The sequence below is a fragment of the Schistocerca nitens genome, chromosome 3, assembly GCF_023898315.1.
Source record: "Schistocerca nitens isolate TAMUIC-IGC-003100 chromosome 3, iqSchNite1.1, whole genome shotgun sequence".
NCBI classification, from domain to species: domain Eukaryota; kingdom Metazoa; phylum Arthropoda; class Insecta; order Orthoptera; family Acrididae; genus Schistocerca; species Schistocerca nitens.
In genome coordinates, this window is record NC_064616.1 from 652,955,931 (window position 1) to 652,979,323 (window position 23,393).

The window sequence follows — 23,393 nt, forward strand, 5'->3', positions numbered from 1 at the left end:
TTCCAGGCATTACATTTCCAGAATACAAAAAAGTATTGCAAAAATAGTGTGTAATGTTAGTTCTAGAACACCCTACATAAACCTCTTTAGAAGAACTGTTATCTGGACAAGTGTTTCACAGTATGTTCATTCATTAATGTCCATCAGTTGTCACTCAGTATTTTTTTCTCTCAAAAAATAATCTGAAATACCAGTTCCTTTTTAATACAAGTATAAGAAATAAATTGCACAAAAAGTTTAAGGATTTAATCTTAATACAAAAAGGATTTCAAGTCCAGATGGCTAAGCACATTAAATCACCCATTTGCAGGACATGGGAGACACCCTGGCCCCAAATCGAATCTGCTGCAAAGAGTAGTGATGGGGGTTGTTGTGCTGGTAAGCCTGAATATGGTTTAGGCAGTTTTCCCCATCCACCTATGTAAATATCAGGCTTGTCCCCAAGTCCTACCATAGATGCATAATGTGCAAACACTTTGAACCATGATCTCACATTTTACCATGCAGTTATACTGGGTGTCGATACAAGGGTTAAAAGAATTACTCCTTATTGAGGGGAGGGGTTGGGGGAGGGATGAGCTAGCAGCAGCTTTAAAATGCCTTTGGGAGTCATGGCCCCATAATAATAATGGCCTATGTAAAGGTGTGATAAGTACCACATTGACTGAATGTAGGGCAGCAGAAAGGAAACAAGGACAAAAAGTAGTCAGAGGCAGATACCTGTGCACACGTGTTCAGAAACCCACCACAGCATATTAAATGCCTTGTAAGTAATGTTGTGTGGTTTGGGATTAAATTGCCTACTCCTACTTCATTGAAGGATATCCTTACAGCTACACTTATGTACTATTTTATAGTGGAATTAATATTGGTAGAGAATATTATGATGCTTCATAAAGTGAATTCATTATTTTGTATTTTATTTAAAAATATATATTCTTCATTCCCTATCCCAGAGACTGCTCTCCGTGGAATACAATTCACATAATGTAATCAAATAATGAGAGGTTAAGCTGTTTGATTATTTGATATAGTTCTTTCACTTATCATTATAAGTTTTATTACACAGTATTTAAGTTCTCAGGTTAAGTATAACTGAAGTTTCTTCATTGTTTCATGGTCAGAATAAAGTTACTGTGGAAGGTATGAGGCCCTCACATCGACCACCGAGCTCAGCTGATAGCACAAGTGGCTATTTCTCTTCTGGAGCATCATATTCAGATGACTCATCAGGTATGTATTGATATGGCTATTTTTGCTTTACAAATTCATTAAATGTAAGTGAAATGGACTAAATTAGATTTTCTGAATGTAAGATTCACTCTAGAAACAACCTCTAGGCTTTGGTTAAGCCGTTCTCTGTGACATCCTTTCTTCTGGGGGTACTAATTCTGCAATGTATGCAAGAGAGCTTCTGTGGAGTTTGAAAAATATTTTAAAACACATTGACAGAATGAATCTGTTTAGGTGGGCTGTGAGTCATGCATGGGTAGTTCTGTTGGTAAGGGCATTACATACAAAAGGCAGTGATCTGGATATCAGACATGGTCTGGTATACAGTTTTAATCTTTCAGAGGTTCAAGCACAATAACCTTGTGAGGTGCATACATGAGAAAAAAAATTCTTGGACAATATAATGTCAGTATTTATGAGGAGGTTAGAAGTATGACAGCACCAACATAATCTAAAGATTGGATAGAGACAAAACAGATGAAAGTCTACATCAGTCCAAATGAGTGGATACTTTTTCCTTCGTGGAAGTTATGACTGAAACACTGAAACAACCATTCACCTGAGGAAGTAACTAAACAGTATAGTTCTAGTATAATGCATTCTTGCCAACAACTGTTTGGGGAGAAGATTCATGACAATCACCAGAAATTATATTCTTGTACAGTTATATTAAGGTCAGTGTAAAGTGTCAGTTACCATTGTTGCATCACAATATCTGAGGGCTGAGGAACAGAAGTAATAATTTGCATCTGTTCATTAGAGTTGTAAAACCCAGATGAAATTACCTGTCTGATTGTATATCATGTGACCAGTGGTGTAGATGTGTTACTGGAGTTAGGTTAACATCTCACTTATGTAGAGCAGAAGCAGAGAAAGGAAAAGTTGCCGCATTCATCAGGAATCACCATATGTTTAAAAACATACACACTAATACATTTTTCTTAGAGCAGCATTTCGAAGCATGTGCAACAGATGTAGATTTTTAAAATAAATCCTTTATAAATGTCCATTTGTATCAAGTGCCTGTGGGAAATTTTAATTTGTTCATAAATCAGCTAGAAGCCCTGTTATCATATTTAAGAACAAAATAAAAAATAAATTGTGGTTACTTGTGATTTTCATACATATTTTTGAAATTCTTCCACCAAGAGTTTATTGCAGTCATTACCATCATTCCTCAAGTAAATTCCTACTGTAAACTAACTAATTAGTGAAGCTAATTCCTCCAAAAAAGCCATTGGTTATAATGTCAATTGAGATAAAACTAATGGATTAAATTCTGTTGCAAAACCAAGAAATAGTGACATCTCAGACCATGAAATCCAGTTGTTTACAGTGAACTTCCGATGTTATTCACAAGGTCATTTATGTATATTGTGAATAGCAACGGTCCTACGACACTCCCCTGCAGCACACCTGAAATTACTCTTACTTCGGAAGACTTCTCTCCATTGAGAATGACATGCTGCATTCTGTTATCTAGGAACTCTTCAATCCAATCACACAATTGGTCTGATAGTCCATATGCTCTTGCCGGCCGGAGTTGCCGTGCGGTTCTATGCGCTATAGTCTGGAACCGAACGACCGCTACGGTCGCAGGTTCGAATCCTGCCTCGGGCATGGATGTGTGTGATGTCCTTAGCTTGGTTAGGCTTAATTAGTTTCAAGTTCTAGGCGACTGATGATCTCTGAAGTTAAGTCGCATAGTGCTCAGAGCCAAGCCATCCATATGCTCTTACTTTGCTCATTCAACGACTGTGGGGAACTGTATCGAACTCCTAGCGGAAGTCAAGAAACACGGCATCTACCTAGGAACCCGTGTCTATGGCCCTCTGAGTCTCGTGGGCGAATAGCACGAGCTGGGTTTCACACGATCGTCTTTTTCGAAACCCATGCTGATTCCTACAGAGTAGATTTCTAGTCTCCAGAAAAGTCAATATACTCGAACATAATACGTGTTCCAAAATTCTATAACTGATCGACATTAGAGATATAGGTCTATAGTTCTGCACATCTGTTCCACGTCCCTTCTTGAAAATGGGAATGACCTGTGCCCTTTTCCAGTCCTTTGGAACGCTACGCTCTTCTAGAGACCTACGGTACACCGCTGCAAGAAGGGGGGCAAGTTCCTTCTCGTACTCTGCGTAAAATCAAACTGGTGTCCCATCAGGTCCAGCGGCCTTTCCTCTTTTGAGCGATTTTAATTGTTTTTCTATCCCTCTGTCATCTATTTCGATATCTACCATTTTGTCATCTCTGCAATAATCTAGAGAAGGAACTACAGTGCAGTCTTCCTCTGTGAAACAGATTTGGAAAAAGACATTTAGTATTTTGGCCTTTAGTCTGTCATCCTCTGTTGCAGCACCATTTTGGTCACAGAGTATCTGGACATTTTGTTTTGATCCACCTACCGCTTTGACTTAACACCAAAATTTCTTAGGATTCTCTGCCAAGTCAGTTCATAGAACTTTACTTTAAAATTCATTGAAAACCTCTTGCACAGCCTTCCACACAATATGTTTCGCTTCGTGTAATTTTTGTTTGTCTTCAAGGCTTTGGCTATGTTTATGTTTGCTGTGAAGTTCCCTTTGCTTCCGCAGCAGTTTTCTAACTGGTTGTTGTTCTAGTTGGTTGTTGTACTACGGTGGCTCTTTTCCATCTCTTATGATCTTGCTTGGCGCATACTCATCTAATGCATATTGTACGATGGTTTTGAACTTTGTCCACTGATCATCAACACTATCTGTACTTGAGACAAAACTTTTGTGTTGAGCCATCAGGTACTCTGAAATCTGCTTTTTGTCACTTTTGCTAAACAGAAAAATCTTCCTACCTTTTTTAATATTTCTATTTATGGCTGAAATCATTGATGCAGCAACCACTTTATGATCACTGATTCCCTGTTCTGCGTTAACTGTTTCAAATAGTTCGGGTCTGTTTGTCACCAGAAGGCCTAATATCTTATCGACATGAGTCGGTTCTCTGTTTAACTGCTCAAGGTAGTTTTCAGATAATGCACTTAAATAAATTTCACTGGGCTCTTTGTCCCTGCCACCCATTATAAATGTTTTAGTCTCCCAGTCTATATCGGGCAAATTAAAATCTCCACCCAACACTATAACATAGTCGGGAAATCTACTCAAAATATTTCCCAAATTTTCAATAAATCAACATTAAAATCCCCAGCAACCACTATTTCCTTGTTAACCACTATTTCCTATAAAATACATTAAAGAAGTAAACATTTAAGAATGCATAAGTAATTGCTCATAGTTGACATAGATACTATATATCAGATTAGTAAAAAATTCAAGTATTGTTCTTACAACGAATTTAGTATGAAATAGTTTTAAAAAAGAGAAAACATACCTTCAGGAACTGTTATGTACTTACATGCATGGTGGACAGTTGTAGCCCCAAACACTTCAACATTGCTAACAGTTTAGCTGTTCAACTAGTGTTAAATTTAAATGGATCTTCAAAAATAAACCCATTTGAAAGGTACTAAGCACAGGAAGGCTGCAACTTCAAATATAAGAAACAATCACATTCCAAAAGTGCTGGGTGGCAAGTGTACCTCAAATGCCCACTGCAGGGTTAAGCAAACCCAATACTGCTTGTTGAAGGACGGCATTTGAGTGTATCCAGAACGGAAGTGTATAGTTGCTGCTGCCACATCTGTATCGAGTGTCCTGGGCAAGGTGAACTTGTGACATTTTCACCTTCCATGCTTGAGTGTCAGGTATTTTGTTATTTTAATGTTACTTACTTTGGTCCAGAAAGGCTTCCAGTATTCAGGAACAGACATTTGCAATAACTTCCCAGCAGCATAAAATGTTTAGCTACTAATGGAATACAGTTTAAAAGAAAAAGCATAAAGGGTTTATTCGTGGCCAACTCCTTCTACTCCACTGAAGAATTTCTCAGCAGAAGTAACTGATATTTATATTGTTAATAGTATGAAATAACATGAGTGTTATGTAAATACAGTGTCTGCACATCGTGTGTGTTGTAATGGGGTCTGTATTAGAAAGTGTTGTAAATTATATAATGGGATTAGGTGTGTTTGTTGTTGTTGTGGTCTTCAGTCTAGAGACTGGTTTGATGCAGCTCTCCATGCTACTCTATCCTGTGTAAGCTTCTCATCTCCCAGTACCTACCGCAACCTACATCCTCCTGAATCTGCTCCGTGTATTCATCTCTTGGTCTCCCTCTACGATTTTTACCCTCCACGCTGCCCTCCAATACTAAATTGGTGATCCCTTAATGCCTTAGAACATGTACTACCAACCGATCCCGTCTTCTAGTCAAGTTGTACCACAAACTCCTCTTCTGTCCAATTCTATTCAATACCTCCTCATTAGTTATGTGATCTACCCATCTAATCTTCAGCATTCTTCTGTAGCACCACATTTTGAAAGCTTCTATTCTCTTTTTGTTCAAACTATTTACTGTCCATGTTTCACTTCCATACATGGCTACACTCCATACAAATACTTCCAGAAACAACTTCCTGATGCTTCAATCTATACTCAATGTTAACAAATTTCTCTTCCTCAGAAACACTTTACTTCCCATTGTCACTCTACATTTTATATCCTCACTACTCTGACCATCATCAGTTATTTTGCTCCCCAAATAGCAAAACTCCTTTACTACTTTAAGTATCTCATTTCCTAATCTAATTCCCTCAGCATCACACGACTTAATTTGACTACATTCCATTATCCTTGATTTGCTTTAGTTGATGTTCATCTTATATCCTCCTTTCAGGACACTGTCCATTCTGTTCAACTGCTCTTCCAAGTCCTTTGCTGTCTCTGACAGAATTACAATGTTATCGGCAAACCACAAAGTTTTTATTTCTTCTCCATGGATTTTAATACCTACTCCAAATTTTTCTTTTGTTTCCTTTACTGCTTGCTCAATATACAGATTGAATAACATTGGGGAGAAGCTACAACCCTATCTCACTCCCTTCCTAACCACTGCTTCCCTTCCATGTGCCTCGAATCTTATAACTGCCATCTGGTTTCTGTACAAATTGTAAATAGCATTTTGCTCCCCGTATTTAACCCCTGCCACCTTCAGTATTTGAAAGAGAGTATTCCAATCAATATTGTCAAAAGCTTTCTCTAAGTCTACAAATGCTAGAAACATAGGTTTGACTTTCCTTAATTGATCTTCTAAGACAAGTCATAGGGTCAGTACTGCCTCACGTGTTCCAAAATTTCTACGGAATCCAAACTGATCTTCCCCAAGGTCAGCTTCTACTAGTTTTTCCATAAATCTATAAAGAATTCGTGTTAGTATTTTGCAGCCATGGCTTATTAAACTGATAGTTCAGTAATTTTCACATTTTTCAACACCTGCTTTCTTTGGGATTGGAATTATTATATTCTTCTTGAAGTCTGATGGTATTTCACCTGTCTCATACATCTTGCTCACCAGATGGTAGAGTTTTGTTAGGCCTGGCTCTCCCAAGGCTGTCAGTAGTTCTAATGGAATGTTGTCTACTTCCGGTGCCTTTTTTCGACTCAGGTCTTTCAGTGCTCTGTCAAACTCTTCATGCAGTATCATATCTCCCATTTCATCTTCATCTACATCCTCTTCCATTTCCATAATATTGTCCTCAACTACACCGCCCTTGCATAGACCCTCTATATACTCCTTCCACCTTTCTGCTTTCCCTTCTTTGCTTAGAACTGGGTTTCCATCTGAGCTCTTGATATTCTTACAAGGGGTTCTCTTTTCTCCAAAGGTCTCTTTAATTTTTCTGAAATTCATTATTTTTTCTGTTACCCAAGGATTTCTACTAGCCCTCGTCTTTTTCCCTACTTGATCCTCTGCTGCTTTCACTACTTCATTCCTCAAAGCCACCCATTCTTTTTCTACTGTATTTCTTTCCCCCATTCCTGTCAATTGTTCCCTTATACTCTTACTGAAACGCTGTACAGCTTCTGGTTTATTCAGTTTATCAAGGTCCCATCTCCTTAAATTCCCACCTTTTTTCAGTTTCTTCGGTTTTAATCTAAAGTTCATAACTAAGAGATTGTGGTCAGAGTCCACAACTGCACCTGGAAATGTCTTACAATTTAAAACCTGGTTCCTAAATCTCTGTCTTACCCTTGTATAATCTATCTGATACCTTCTAGTATCTCCAGGCTTCTTCCATGTATACAACCTTCTTTCATGATTCTTGAACCAAGTGTTAGCTATGATGAAGTTATGACTTCCTCTTTCATTTCTTACCCCCAATCCAATTAGGTGTATATACAATTAAATATTTGTGGTAGTTTGTTATTAACTGTTAAATGAACATGTGTTTCCCATTTTTACTTATTCAACCTCTTCATGTAGAATCCTTGGAAAGGAGATTCGTATGTGTAATCTTTTCCAAACATCTGAAATGTGTGTTATTTATGACATTCTCTACAGGCCTTGGGTAGCTCATCTTTATGTATTTATAGAATGAGAAAACAGTATCCATTTATCTCACGTTTTTCGAGAAGTAGCCATACTAGATAACAGTTAGAGTGAGATCAAAAAAGTAATATTAATGATATTTAAGAAAGTTTCTCTTGTAGCTTATATTATTAAGAAAAATAAGAGACCAACCCCACTAATGAAACCAAACACTTATCCAAATGGACCTGTGAATTTAAAGTGGTTTTGATGGAAATGCAACTTCGAATGCAAAAACAGAACTCACCAAAGAACCATCATAACTGGATAAAATTTTTGGATGCAAGAAAACATGCCATCAAAAGTATTTATGGGATAAAACTGGTTTTCTGCAATAATGGTCTAGTACAAATGGATGAAAAATTCAAGAACAACACATGTGACTTCCGTATGACATTCAAATTAAATCTCAGCAACTACAATTGCCCAAGATTACATGTCAAGGGCTCTGATGGTAAAGTTATGTAGAATAGCAATGATAACTGTGATATTCAGGCATATTAACTTGTATTTCTCTTTAACTGTGAGGTTCAAAATTCAGATTCAGGTTCAAAACAGAATACCCATCCATGCTGATAACATCTCCTCCACAATAGAAGAAATTACACAGACTATACAATCTTACAGTAGAGGAAATTACACAGACTATACATTCTCCAAAGGGTAGCAAGGCATCAGGGGAAGGTTTGATAATTGTTAAAATATTTAAGACATGCAGAAAGATGCCACTTTATGAACTGAGAAATCTCTGACACCTGGGGAATGAGAAATTTCCATTCTCTGCATTGATCCATTCAGCCCATAAGTAAAGTGACAGAGTGGACATAATCAACTATCTTGTCATCTCTCTTCACTTAATAGCCTTCTTTCAAAAGGCTTCAGACTAGAAAAAAACAGGACTCACAATGTTAAGAATGTTTTAGGAAAGAATGTTCATGTCCCAAACAGTTGATAATTTTTAACTGTGTTCTCTCTTACCTGAAATATATAAATAAGAAATTCATAGTGATATTTTTTAGATTTCAAAAATTCATGATTCAGTTGAGCAAACAATTCTTCTCAAAATCCTGAAAGAAATTGCCAACAAAACAATGCCTATTATTCAGACTTTTACTGACATCACAGACACTACACACAGCAGATTTTTTACATATAGTTTTCTTGTTTCAGTTACTCTGTTTTTTATACAATGGGGCATGCTGTAGTTACTTAAATTGTGCACACCTCTTCCTATTTATTTTGCATTTTCAGTGAAGTAAATTTGTCTGTACTCATTTAATTTTTAAGTTTGCCAGTGCAAAATTATTATTATCAGGATAAAAATATAAGCCTTTGTTTTATAGATTACAAATAGGTCACAACATCATAAACTTATAGACATACTCATAAGAATAGATATATATCAGGAAGGCATAAGCTGCATAGAGAACTTGTGTTAAAATCAAGACAGTGTAAGTTAGGTTTGATAATGGGCTCACTGACAAGGATGCATTCTGTCACCTCTGTTACTCAATTTGTAGTCAGAAGAATTCTTTCAGGAAGCACTTGATAATATAGAAAAAAGGTAAATAGGTTAATGGAGCCTTTATCAACAACATTCGCTATGATGTAGCTGCAGTACTCATTGCTGATAATGAAGATAATCTTCAGCAACTTATCAATGTAGTTGGAGATTTCAGCTGTAATGCAATTCATGACTGTCACATGACAACCGGAGTCCTTTACAAATACAAATCAACTATTTGATGGCTCCTTCATACAGAGTTTAGACAACATTAATTACTTTGACACATGGCTGTGTGAAGATTAAGAGATAAGAAATGGAGACAAAATATCACATCAGCAGTAATGGTTCCATTAAATTCAAGAAAATTTTCACAAGTTCAGATCTAGACCTAATCCTTAGAGTTTGATTTGTGGGATGCTATATCTGGTCTGTACTTCTATGTGGTTTTGAGGGACAGACACTAAATACAACAGCAAAAGAGATCCAAGCCTTTGAAATTTGGATTTACATCATAATATTTAATATACCATAGACAGCAGACATAACTGCCACTGAACTGATGTGATTGATACAGAAACACTGAGAATGTTAACATCTTTAAAAAGAAAAAAAATGCACACCAGGAACATAGCTGATGGAGCACTAAATACACAGCAAAGAAATGAGGTTTTGACAGGTAAGAATGTTACCAAACTATCAGTTTAATAAATGATGGTTGCAAAATACAGACATGAATTATTTATGGAAGAATGGATAAACTGGTAGAAGATAACCTCAGGAAAGATCAGTTTGAATTCCAGAGAAATATAGGAATATGTGAGGCAATACTGACGCTAAGACTTACCTTTTTAATACAAGTTGTATATGACTTGTCCAGAAACCAGACATTAGTTATGGGGCATGGATGGAGAGCAGTGGTTGAGAAAGGACTGAGACAGTGTTGTAGCTTACCTCAATGTTATCCTGTCCATACATAGAGCAGGCAGCAAAGGACATAAAAGAAAAATTTGGAGAAGCAATTAAAATTTGGGGTATTGGGCAGCAGGCAAATAATATAGCTGAGCTTTACTTTTTGTTACATCATTAATGTGAAACATCACTTACATTGTCTGTGCATGCCTTACACCTACCTTCACCGTTTACAAGAGCCTGAAAACTATTTTTGTGGTCAGCCAGAAAGCAAGGGAGAACATATTGACCAAAATTTTGACTCTGCATGTCCACATTACTAATTATGCTTGCTGAAAGAAAATTTTCCTACCTGCTATTTATTCAGTGGGATCAGGAACATTGTCTGTAAGTAAAAGTTTGGAGTTTCATTTAATTGATGTATTCAGTAAAAGTTCACATGCACAAAATATAATCATATTCCTAATAATAATAATAATTATGTCCCCATCTGAAACAGCACTATTAACAGTTCAGAGGTGATCTCCATGGAAATAATATATTTAGCAAAACATATTCATTTGGTCATTCTGGGACTTCAGAATGTTAACACTAATATACTGAAGTGTACACTGACAAAGTTTGGAAAATCCTTTGCAAGTTAAGTACAGGCATGTTATGATGAAGTGGCACTAGTAGTAGTGAACAGGTGTAAGTCCTGGTACACTCAATTGCTTCTGTATCTCTCACAATGATACAGTGCCTGTTTCATCTCATGGGAGAAAAAATAAAAACTTTGAAGTTTACCAATGACATTGTAATTATGTCAGACACAGCAAAGGACTTGAAGAGCAGTTGAACAGAATTGATAAAGTCATAAATGGAGCCTATAAGAACAGTATTAACATAAGTGAAACAGGGTAATGGAATGCAGTTAAATTAAATCAGTCAGTGCTGAGGGACTTTTATTATGGAATGAGACACTAAAAGTAGTAGATGAGTTTTGCAATTTGGGTAGCAGAACATCTGATGATGGCCAAAGTAGATAGGATATAAAACATAGGATATAAAATATAGACAAGTCATGCCAAGAAAAGCTTTTATGAAGATGAGAAATTTATTAACATTGAATACGCGCTGAGGAGTCAAAGAAACTTGCATGGCATGTTGCAAGGCATCCCAGATATGCTCAATAATGTTCATGTCTGGGGAGTTTGGTGGCCAGCGGAAGAACTTAAATTCAGAAGAGTGTTCAGGAAGCCACTCTGTAACAATTCTGGATGTGTGGGGTGTGACACTGTCCTGTTGGAACTGCCCAAGTCCATCGGAATGCAAAATGGGGATAAATGGATGCAGGTGATCAGGTAGGATGCTTACGTATGAGGGGTCATCCCATATCACTCCAACTGCACATGCCCCACACCATTACAGAGCCTCCACCACTTTGAATGGTCCCCTGCTGACATGCAGGGTCTGTAGATTTATGAGGTTGTCTCCATACCCATACACGTCCATCCGCTCGATACAATTTGAAACAAGACTTTTCTGTCCAGTCAACATGTTTCCAGTCATCATCAGTTTAATGTTGATGTTGACGGGCCCAGGCGAGGCATAATCCTGTGTGTCATGCAGTCATCCAGGATACATGAGTGGGCCTTCAGTTCCAAAAGACCATATTGATGATGTTTTGTTGAATGGTTCACACACTGACACTTGTTGATGGCCCAGCATTGAAATCTGCAGCAATTTGTGGAAGGGTTGCACTTCCGGCACGTTGAATGATTCTCTTCAGTCGTCGTTGGTCCCATTCTTGCAAGATCTTTTTCTGGCCGCAGAAATGTCAGAGATTTGGTGTTTTACTGGATTCCTGATGTTCATGGTATACTCATGAAATGGTCATATGGGAAGATCCCCACTTCATTGCTACCTCATAGAAGCTGTGTCGCATTGCACGTGCACCGACTGTAACACCACGTTTAAATTTACTTAAATCTTGATAACCTGGCATTATAGCTGCAGTAACCAATCTAACAACTGCACCAGACACTTGTTGTCTTTTATAGGCATTGCTGGCCACAATGCCATATTCTGCCTGTTTACATATCTCTGTATTTGAATATGCACACCTATACCAGTTTCTTTGGCACTTCTGTGTAGTCTTGACTGTCAGAAAGTCTTTTCTGAAGGTATATGTCTGGAGCCTCACCTTGTATGGAAGTGCATCATGGATGAATAACAGTTGAGACTGAAAGTGAATAGAGTGTTTGGCTTGAAGACCACAAGAATAACAAAAGCAACAATAATAAAACAACGGCAAATACTCTGAGCTGCAAAACTTAAGGATGAGATAGAGAAAGTAACATAACATATTAAATACTTAATGTAACTGATTGGAAGTGCAGAAGCATGTTGCTAGATGTATTGCAGTTATTGTGAACAGAGTAGAATGTTGGGTATCACATGACATCAGGTCAGCAAGACTATAATGCCAAATGGGGCTGACTCTGCAACTGAAACCAGTTGAAGAAATGGAAAAAGACACTATGTGTCAATCAGTGAGCAATTACAGTGCAGTGTGGTGGTATTCTTAATTACAAAATGGCCCTGGGACAAATTTGATTGGTTGCACATATGGATGAATCATCAGGAAACTAGAAAAATGACAAAGAGTGATGAGTGTAGCCCAGGAGTTCGATATTGCTCACTGCATTGTTTCAAATTCATGAGAAACATTCAAAACCACAGACACTGCTGCCCAAAGGCAAGGAGGTGGTTTACCATGGCTTTCTATAGCAGCATATGACCACCACATTGTACAACAGGCAAGAAGGGACCCATGCCAAACTGCATGCAACTGCAACCATATTTAACAGGACTGTCCACAGTGGTACTGCAACTGCATGGAGGTGGTCTCTTTATTCAATGAAGAGTATGTTGTGTTCCACTGACACCCACACATCAGTGCTAGTGATGGTAGAGCATAGAGACTGGACCACAAAGGATTAGGGTCATGTGCCTGTCTCTAATAATAATGGAATCAGTCTGAGTAGTGATTCTGGATGCTCTCTCATATGGTGAGGGTTGTGAATGCATAATGCACCCAGGAACATTTTTGGACATGATTGTTTTTGCGGTTCAGACTTTACAAATTGGGGTAGGCATAATGTTGCATGGGCATACTGGCCCCCATATCTTTGAACACAGTGGACTCACAAGTCAATGTTATTGCAAAACTGTAACTCTTTCCCATGTGGCTCCTTCAGGGGTACATTCAGCCATGAATTCATTCATGTAGAGGACAACGTGCAAATGAAAAACTGCACGAGTGGAGGAACTCTTGGTACAAGAGGATATATTGTAAATGGGCTGGTCTGTACATTATCTCCATCTTAAATCCCATTAAACAAATGTGGGATTTATTGGGAAGACATATTGTAACATATCCCAGTGCACAAATCACCATCCAGTTGTTGTCAGCCACACTGGTAGAGAAATGGAACGTCCTACCACTCTTTACCAACCTAGTGGTCAGCATCGGAGCATGTTGCAGAGCATGCATTGCTGTCTGTGAAGATCACACACCCTATAAGGAACCTCTTTTGTAATATTCAGGGTACTATAAAAAATAGTGGGAACTTCAGTGTAGTTATTGTCTCTGACTAAAAGTGTCATTTCTGTTTGTCCTATAGCATTTTTTTTTTTCACTTACTTGCTGCACTATACTGTAGCAGTTCTTTCTATATATCATCAAAATTTCAAGCTATGTGACTTGACAGTGACACATGATGAAACAATTATTTCCATGTTTAAGTTTTGCACACCAGTGTATATATTTCTACAGTTGATAGTAGAAGGGAAGATTAAGGGTAAAAGAAGAAAAAGGCAAACAAGAATATATTGGCTATCTAACATAAAGCAGTGGACAATATTATCAACTCCAGATCAACTACTGCATACTGTGTTTCATAGACTAAAGTTGCATCATGTTGTCACTAACATCCATTAGTGAATAACGAGAAGAAGTAGAGGAAGACAAAGAAGAAGCAGTAGAAGAAAAAGAAGAAGAAAAACCTGACACTGCATGCTGAAAAACTTATGACAGGAGCTAAACAGTCCTGAAATATTCACATGATAGTATGTTTTGTGAGAGAGTATGCCTTAGAATCTATTTCCTTCCCAATAAATTCATTGTCCAATGGCCAAAGAAGATAAGTCATTTGGAACTCATGATAAATTTTGATTAGTGTGGTATCATTATGATTACTCATCTGAAAACCTGATCTATTTGTGCATGCAGAAATGAAAAGTCCTTTACGGAACAAAAATAACAGAAGGAATAAAGGAAGGTAACCACTCACTTTGTTGTTGAGGAGTTTTGCAGTTGACAGGCACATCAACAAAGATTGTAGATGGTGACAAACTGCCTATTGGCTTCTGTCTCGGGTTCTTCGGCTGACGTTCATCTAGTGATTTTTCTGACGTTTCACCAGCACGAGTGGCTGGCATTGTCAAAGCTTCACCCTCCATTGCCGGTGGTGAACTGGAGGCGAGCTCGCGGCCGCAGACTCCGGTGCGGTTCTCCTCTTGCTACCTGCGACGGTCGTTCGCTGCAGTACAGGCAGCCAGGATCTGTTTACCTTAAGGCTATCTTCTTTCTTGTTGAAACTGTTCGCGTGTTTTTGTATTTCTACAGCTTCTCTGAACAAGTGCGTGTGATAGTGCTTCTCTACAGCTAGAACTTCCGTGTCGGCAAATTTTATTACGTGGTCGGTCCCATTCAGTGCGTGCTCTGCCACGGCCGATTTCTCCACCTGCCCCAACCTGCAATGTCCCTAGTGCTCTTTGATCCTGGTGTTAATTGATCGTCCAGTCATTCCGACATAAACTTTTCCGCATGTGCATGGTATACGGTATATTCCCGACCTTGCAAGTGGGTCTCTTTTCTCCTTCGCCGATCTAAGACACTCTTTGATCTTCCTTGTCGGTTTGAAAATAGTCTTTACGCCGTGTTTGCGCAATGTGCGGCCGATTCTGTCCGTCACTCTGGGAATGTATGGCAGAAAGGCCGTACCCGACATTTCTTTTTCTGGTTCCTTACTTCGCCGAGTGTTGGGCTCTGTTACACTTCTAATGTAATTTGTGGAGTATCCATTGCTCCTCAGAACAGTTTCCAGGTGTTGCATTTCTCGTTTGAGGTGTTGCGGCTCACATATTCGTCCTGCTCTCGTTACGAGCGTACTAATCATGCCTCTTTTCTGGCTCGGGTGGTGGTTTGACAGTTTGTGCAGGTATCGGTCCATGTGTGTCGGTTTTCGATACACGCTGTGTCCCAGGTTTTCGCCTTCCCTTGTGACCAGCACATCTAGAAATGGCATGGAGGCTGTTCAAGTGTCTTAGGAAGTCACCGAGCTGTTCTTCACCATGGCTCCACACCACGAAAGTATCATCGACGTACCATGGAAGTCGAAAAGGACAAGAAACTGCCATTTCTAGATGTGCTGGTCACAAGGGAAGGCGAAAACCTGGGACACAGCGTGTATCGAAAACCGACACACACGGACCGATACCTGCACAAACTGTCAAACCACCACCCGAGCCAGAAAAGAGGCATGATTAGTACGCTCGTAACGAGAGCAGGACGAATATGTGAGCCGCAACACCTCAAACGAGAAATGCAACACTTGGAAACTGTTCTGAGGAGCAATGGATACTCCACAAATTACATTAGAAGTGTAACAGAGCCCAACACTCGGCGAAGTAAGGAACCAGAAAAAGAAATGTCGGGTATGGCCTTTCTGCCATACATTCCCAGAGTGACGGACAGAATCGGCCGCACATTGCGCAAACACGGCATAAAGACTATTTTCAAACCGACAAGGAAGATCAAAGAGTGTCTTAGATCGGCGAAGGAGAAAAGAGACCCACTTGCAAGGTCGGGAATATACCGTATACCATGCACATGCGGAAAAGTTTATGTCGGAATGACTGGACGATCAATTAACACCAGGATCAAAGAGCACAAGGGACATTGCAGGTTGGGGCAGGTGGAGAAATCGGCCATGGCAGAGCATGCACTGAATGGGACCGACCATGTAATAAAATTCGCCGACACGGAAGTTCTAGCTGTTGAGAAGCACTATCACACGCACTTGTTCAGAGAAGCTGTAGAAATACAAAAACACGCGAACAGTTTCAACCAAAAAAAAAAAGAAGAAAGCCTTAAGGTAAACGGATCCTGGCTGCCCGTACTGCAGCGAACGACCGTCGCAGGTAGCAAGAGGAGAACCGCACCGGAAATGACCGCAGAGAAGCCCTCGGACGTTGGCGCGCCAGGTACATATAGTCTGCGGCCGCGAGCTCGCCTCCAGTTCACCACCAGCAATGGAGGGTGAAGCTTTGACAATGCCAGCCACTCGTGCTGGCGAAATGTCAGAAAAATCATTAGATGAACGTTGGCCGAAGAACCCGAGACAGAAGCCAATAGGCAGTTTGTCAACAAGTGGCCACGAAAGCCTTAACAATTTTGTATTGTAGATGGTGCTGATCTTTTGGTCAATGACCCTGTGGACAATCTTGCTAGCTAGCACAAAGCATACACACACACACACACACACACACACACACACACACACACACACACACATAACTCCATTGTTGTGGTCAGCTATGTTATATTACACATACAGGATGAATATGAATAAAACTGGCAAACAACAGGGAAGGTTTCCTGACTGGAAATGAGGAAAAATGTCCTATGTTGGTAGATGGCACTGATGAATAAAAGTTCCTCTTACCATGTGTTCCTTTTGTGCTTAAGACTGTGTGACTGATGTAGCATACCGTAAGCAGTGGAACAGTTTATCGGTTAAGAGGATTGATGACATAAATTCCACAATTGTGATAGTCTGGTGCAAAAACCATCAACACCATTCTTCCTATAGTAAGAAAGCCGCTGCTGATAATCCTTGCACTCATTGCAGGTGACAGGGAGAGTAACAGTAGAACTGCTACCTCGGGTACTGATAAGGACTCTAACCTGGCTGGGCATGCAGGTTACTGTGGCTGGTGAGTGGTGCCACACTAGTTTCTTGGCCTCCCATGGTCTTATAATTTCAATAAGTTTGGGATCTCAAGCATGTGCTGACCCATAATGATGATGACATTTGCTGTCTGGCAACATTTATTTTACTTGGAGCTTCCACACATTGGAATGTCCATCATGATGTGGTATGCAGAACTCACCTGAAAATATAATGTGGGTGCCGCTCCTGTGTCCAGAGTTGTCATTAGGTGCACCACTGTCAATGCACCTCTCTTTTCTGATGTATCAAGGGAAGCTGCAACAGTGGTCGCCTGCTGACAGACTAAGCCTTCAGATGTCATACTACTCTCCATTTTGGAAATTACCTTGTTGCAAAGAAGCCCTTTTCTGACTAGAGGTATGTGAAATGGCTGAACAATCTTGCACAGCTGAATGAACAACATGTCTGTCCTATTGGACACTAGTCACATGGGCAGTGAGATCCACATGGTGTTGAGTTTGTCCTTCCTGAAACCATTTATTCCATATTCATGACAGTTGTTTAGCCTTGACCAACACAATCAGAAATATCACACAATGATAAACTGCAGACTCTGTAGGTTATGATCCTTCTGCTGTTGAATCTTATATGTGCTGTTAGACATTTCTCATCTTAAATGAGGTATAACAACAATCAACATGCATTTCCTATTGCTGAATGAGAAAACCACAGCATAATCTTCTTTCGTGGTCAGAAAGCAGATGGCTTTTCTGTTATGTACTTCATGGGTTGCACTGAAATGCTAATCGTTTGGATATCCTAGGTGCATGAAATCTTCATGATGCTGAAGTCATAATGGCCTGCCTCCTGTTCCTTCTAATTTGCCTGTCTGAGATTTAAAGCACACTTCTTCAAGGTGGCTTGAATGCTCAGTTCAGGAAAAATGAGAAACGATTTATGGTGAACCAAAGATTTTATAACTACAGGAACTAAAGTCTAGACTTTTCTTATAAAACTGTTTCAAATTCTTCCTAGTATTATTTATATATCTACACTGAGTTCATCTGATTTTCTTTGTTTATTTAATATGTAGTCTTAAAGAATAAATTTGATAGGGTCTTGTTTTCTACATCTTTCAGTGTGTTTTGGAAGTTCATTGTATGATTTTATTACCAGAAAAAATACACTCGCTATAGTTTTCAGAATGGTTTTTGTGCTATAAATAATTTTTATCTGCATCTTATTTCATGAACAATTTTCTATGTGCTTGTTAAGAGGTTCAGTTACCAGTCATTGCTATGAAATTTATAATGTCCATAAGTGAACAAATATAATGTAGAAAGGACTATGAGCTTCAGGCATGCTTTTAAGGCTAGTCAAAAATCTATTCACATATTGGGAAAATATTATCAAAATGTGTGTGAAATCTTATGGGAATATTATCATTAGGACTTTACTTAATTTTATCTACTAGAATGGAAAATTTCAGTTTTTGTTGTTTTTTCAGGTTCAATAGCTTAAAATTATCACTCATGACAATGTATGCTACCAGTTACACAAAGAACAAAATTACATTTAAATCCACCATTTTTATATAATTTTTCATCTTTTTCCAGGTCTCTCCATCTCAGTGCAGCTCAGAAAACCTGAAATAATGTTATTTTCTGATTTATCAGAGCACAGTGGCCATGCTCTACTGTTACAGGCTGAATTTCTTCTGGATTACAGCATTCATCCTGGCCGGCATTCATTAGTTTGTACATTGGCTGGTCTAAAAATTTTGTCTAAGCTCCAAGGTCACAGCAGACAACCACCCCTCATGGTACAGAAACTATTAAACTTTTATAATAGAACTATATGATTCTGAATTATATAGAAAATTCAAAAGTTTTGTTATTCTGAATTTTGTAGTTGTAAAATTCAAACAGTTAAATGCAGAATTATGAATATGTGCCTCTTGTTTGTCAAAATTAAACTGCAAAAATTTTATTTCAATTGTAAATAACATTAACCTACATAGTGCAGCTACAACAAGATAGATGTAAAGGGTGAGCACAAAGTCTTGCCCTGATTATAACAATTTATTGCAGAATAACCATCTGAGATAATAATTTACATTTGATGCTGTTACATAGGTTAGTGTTACTAGTTTTTTTAAGACCACTTACATTAGTAAACCTCAACGAGTGCTCCCTTGGTAGCTCAGAGGATATCGAGGCAATATTCCTGTTCCCACAAGGTGTTTCATAATATGTGTTCTGTCACAGTACCCACAGCAGCTTCTATCCTAGCCTTCAGTTCATTGTCATCAGCAACTGGTGTGACGAACACTCTGTCCTTGATGTAGCCCCAGAAAAAAAGTCAAGGAGCGTAATGTCTGGGGAGCGGGGTGGCTAGGGTGTTTTGGATCGTTCCTTCCAATCCACCTTCATCCAGGAAGTCATGCACTATCAAAGTCACGTGGGGAGGGGGGGGGGGGTGCTCCATCTTGCTGGAAAAGTATCCATGTGGAGGTTGATATTCTTCCAACTGTGGGACAATGAACTGCTGCAAAACGTCTAAGCAAATGTTGGTGGTAATGGATTTTTCCTTGAAGAAAAACAGTCCAAAAACATTGTTATGCATCAGGCCACACCAAACATTCACTTTTTTGCTGTCTCGCTGTAACTGTACAGTAGCATGTGGAGACTCTGAACCCCTTAAACAGACATTACGCGTATTTAACATTCCACTGACATGAAAGGTGGATTCATTGGTAAAGCATATTTGATTTAAGTAATTGTTAGCACCATCAATCCTGTTGAGAATATCTGTTGCAAATTCAGTGTGTATCAGCAAATCATTTGGTTGCAAGGCCTGCACAATTTGCACTTTGTAAGCATGCAACCTAAGCCTCTCACGAAGAATATTCACCACACTTGTTTGCGTTATTTGAAGTTCAAGTTATTTATTTTTATTTTATTTAGCATTTAGAACTTTATATCTAAGCCGTTGATGCAATCCACCACTTTGGAGTAGAAGATGTCCATTCTCTCCGCCAGCAGTCTTTGGTGTCAAAATGGTTGTTTAACAATTCCATGGCCGTTTTACATTCTGGTTTATGGGACTTCAACCTGGATGATTCTACCTGTCTCACATCTTCATGAATTGGGAGTGACGAGTTATTCAGAATTCTTGACCACAGATGACCAAGGTGTTTTTGCCTTCTCATGTGAGGAGGTGGTATGTTACACAACACCGGCAGCCGTTGGACTGGAGTAGCAAGTAATGTTCCAGATATGATATGCATAGTGTGATGGAGTTGAATGTCCACAAGGTGAGTATGGCAGCTATTAAGCCATACTGCGGAGCAGTACTCTGCTGAGGAATAGACGAGTGCTAGAGCAGATGTTCTCAATGTGTTGGCATCAGCTCCCCATGATGTACCAGATAGACACTGAAGAAGGTTATTACGGCTCTTCAGTTTTGCAGCAGATTTACGTAATTGGGCTTTATATGTTAGGGTTCTTTCCAAAGTCATAGCCAGATATGTAGGTGTGCCTTTGAACCGTAATGCTTCCCCTCAAAAATTGACTCTTCGTTGGTAATTCGAGTGCCTATTGTCCAGGTGAAAAATAGATATCTCACTTTTGTGAGGGTTTGGTTTCAAACACCATTTCTTAAAGTATTCATCCAGGAGTACAAGGTCTTGACTGAGGACATTCTCTGCTTCTGCAAAATTAGTGTGTTGAACAGTGAGGTTGATATCGTCCATATATATGAATTTGCAGTAGAGTGTGTTAGGCAGATCATGGGTATATATATTGGAAAGTGCTGGAGAGAGGACCGAACCTTGTGGTAGGCCACTACTCAATTTGCAGAATCGACTTCGGCTGTTTTCTGAGTAAACTTGGGTTAGTCTGTTACTTATCATATTTTCAATTAAAGTTGATATCTTCACACAGGGGACCACCTTGATCAGTTTTAATAAAAGACCTTCCTTCCAAATGGTGTCGTACACTGCTGTGAGATCAAGAAAGACAGAGACACTCTTCAACTTCTTCTCAAAACCAGCTTCCACAAAAGTGGTCAGGGAAAGGACTTGATCACTGCAATCATGACGAGGGTGGAATCCTGCTTGTTCAACTGGAATTAACTCTTCGATTGCTGGTGATATTCTGTTCAATATCAGCTTGTACATGACAGAATATCAGCTTGTACATGACAGAAAGCAAGGCTATTGGTTGATAACTTTGAGGTAAGTATGGATGTTTTCCTGGCTTCAAGAGGGCAATGATTTTGGTCTTCTTGAATATTGCGGGTAACTTCCCTGATTCCAGTATGCTTCTAAAAAACAATGCCAACCATTGTTTTGTAGCCAAGCCACAGCTCTTTAGTAATTCTGGATAAATCTCGTCTAATCCTTCTGTTTTTGCATTCTGAAGGAAGCGTAAACCTTGTTCAACTTCTTGTATGGAGAAAGGTCGTGAATATACATCATGAGGTTGAGTTGCCTGCTTAGTTTGCCTGAGTTTGGATTTTACTAGTCTGCTGAGCTTCTTATTGTTTGGCATTCTAGAGGTATCAACAAGATGGTTAGCTACTGCATTAACATTGACAGGTGTGGTCTTCTTTGATTGTATGGAAGCAGAATCTAGTTTCCGTATCAGTGACCAGGCCTTCCTGTTGGAATGACTGAAGTTTAAATTTTCAACAGTATTTGTCCACCTGTCTCTCCTAGCATTGTCCAGAGATTGTAATAGTTCCGATGCTTTCTCTTTGCTGCTGTTTTCATCAAACTCTTCTCTTAATCTGTTGGTCTCCTCATTCCAACCTGGTATGTATTCCTTGCAGAAACCTCTTCAGATAGTTTTTTTGGCTGCTGCTTTCATCAATGCTACAAACCTCGTGTAGTTCTCAGGTACTGCTTGAATCCACCGGATGTTAGCATCAGTGTAGTTGGTATAAATCTTCCAATCTGCCTTTTGGAAATTCCATCGAGGTCTTGGTGTGGAATGCATAATTGGTAATTGGAATCTAATTTTGTATATTACTGGCCTATGTTGGCTATGGGGGAAATCTTGAAGCACTTGTCTCCGAACTTGAGGGACTGGTGTTATTAAGCCAGGGTTGACGAAACATAGATCTGGTGTGTAATCTTGCTTCCAGCAGGCTGAGTGAAAAGTACCCCTGTCTTTAGGGTCATGGACTTGAATCAGATTGTTTACTTCAGCGCATTCTACCAACTTAATGCCATTATTGTCATTCTGATAGTAGCCCCAGGATGTATGATGATTGTTAAAATCCCCTATTATAATATTTTCACTCATGGGGACAGTAGCTATAGGATCAGGCCCATATGAGGAAGGAGGTTTGTAGATGTTTGTAATCACCATATACTCTATTTGTACAGATGTGGCAAAGAAAGAATGGTATTCAGAGGTTGGGATTATGTTTTACTGACATATGTCATTTTTAGTATATGTGAAAATTCCATACTGGACATGGTGATGTGTTGCCAATATTGTATACCCAGGAATTGTACCTCGAGCTAACAGCTGTTTGTCACTTTCAGTGTGTGTTTCTTGCAGTACTAGAATGTCCACTTTGTGTTCCTCTAAGATCTTAGTGAGGTAATCACTCTTGGCTCTACTGATGCCTTCGATGTTTAATTGGCTTATAGTTAGTTGTGGGCCTATTGTTCATGTTTAGAACTGTACGTCCTTAGAAGGACTATTTAGTGTTTTCATCTCATCATTGCCATGAGGCCCAAAGGGGCCGTACGGTGGTATCTTGATCATTGTTGCCTACTTAGCACCACCCGGGGGTCATGTGTAGGGTACTTTAAGGTTAAACCTACGGACGTGAAGCAACATTCAAGCTGCGAAGTTCAAGTGATGCTTGACGAGTTGATTTAGATGGACTCCGTTGAAACGATTGCCGAACATTATCAACAGTTGCATCACTCAAACAAAGCCTGCCACTTTGAGGATGATCTTCAATGCTGCCTGTTTTGTTAAACTTTACATACCATAGCTTTAATAATTTAACGCCAGTGGGGCTGCATCCATAAGAAGCCCAAAATTTACGCTGAACACTGATGGGCGATTTCATTTTTTGTGCTTTCTCCTGCTTCAACATCATTTTGCCAGCAACTAATTTGACCTAACAGACCGCGTCGGTGTTCTGGAGCACTATTGCCATCTATTGGTGACAACAACTAGTAACACTAACCTATGTAACGTCATCAAATGTAACTTATTATGTCAAACGGTTATTCTGTTATAAATTTTTATAAT

The 23,393-nt window shown here is 39.1% G+C and overlaps 1 protein-coding gene across 1 annotated transcript in view; it reads left to right on the forward strand.

Annotated features, from left to right (window-relative positions):
- LOC126248619 (intermembrane lipid transfer protein VPS13A-like) overlaps window positions 1-23,393 on the forward strand; it is a 764,418-nt gene that overhangs the window by 379,090 nt on the left and 361,935 nt on the right. Inside the window, exons 29-30 of the mRNA XM_049949782.1 lie at window positions 1,125-1,233; window positions 18,732-18,937. Coding sequence (XP_049805739.1) covers window positions 1,125-1,233; window positions 18,732-18,937 — 315 coding nt within the window. The remainder of the gene's footprint in view (window positions 1-1,124; window positions 1,234-18,731; window positions 18,938-23,393) is intronic.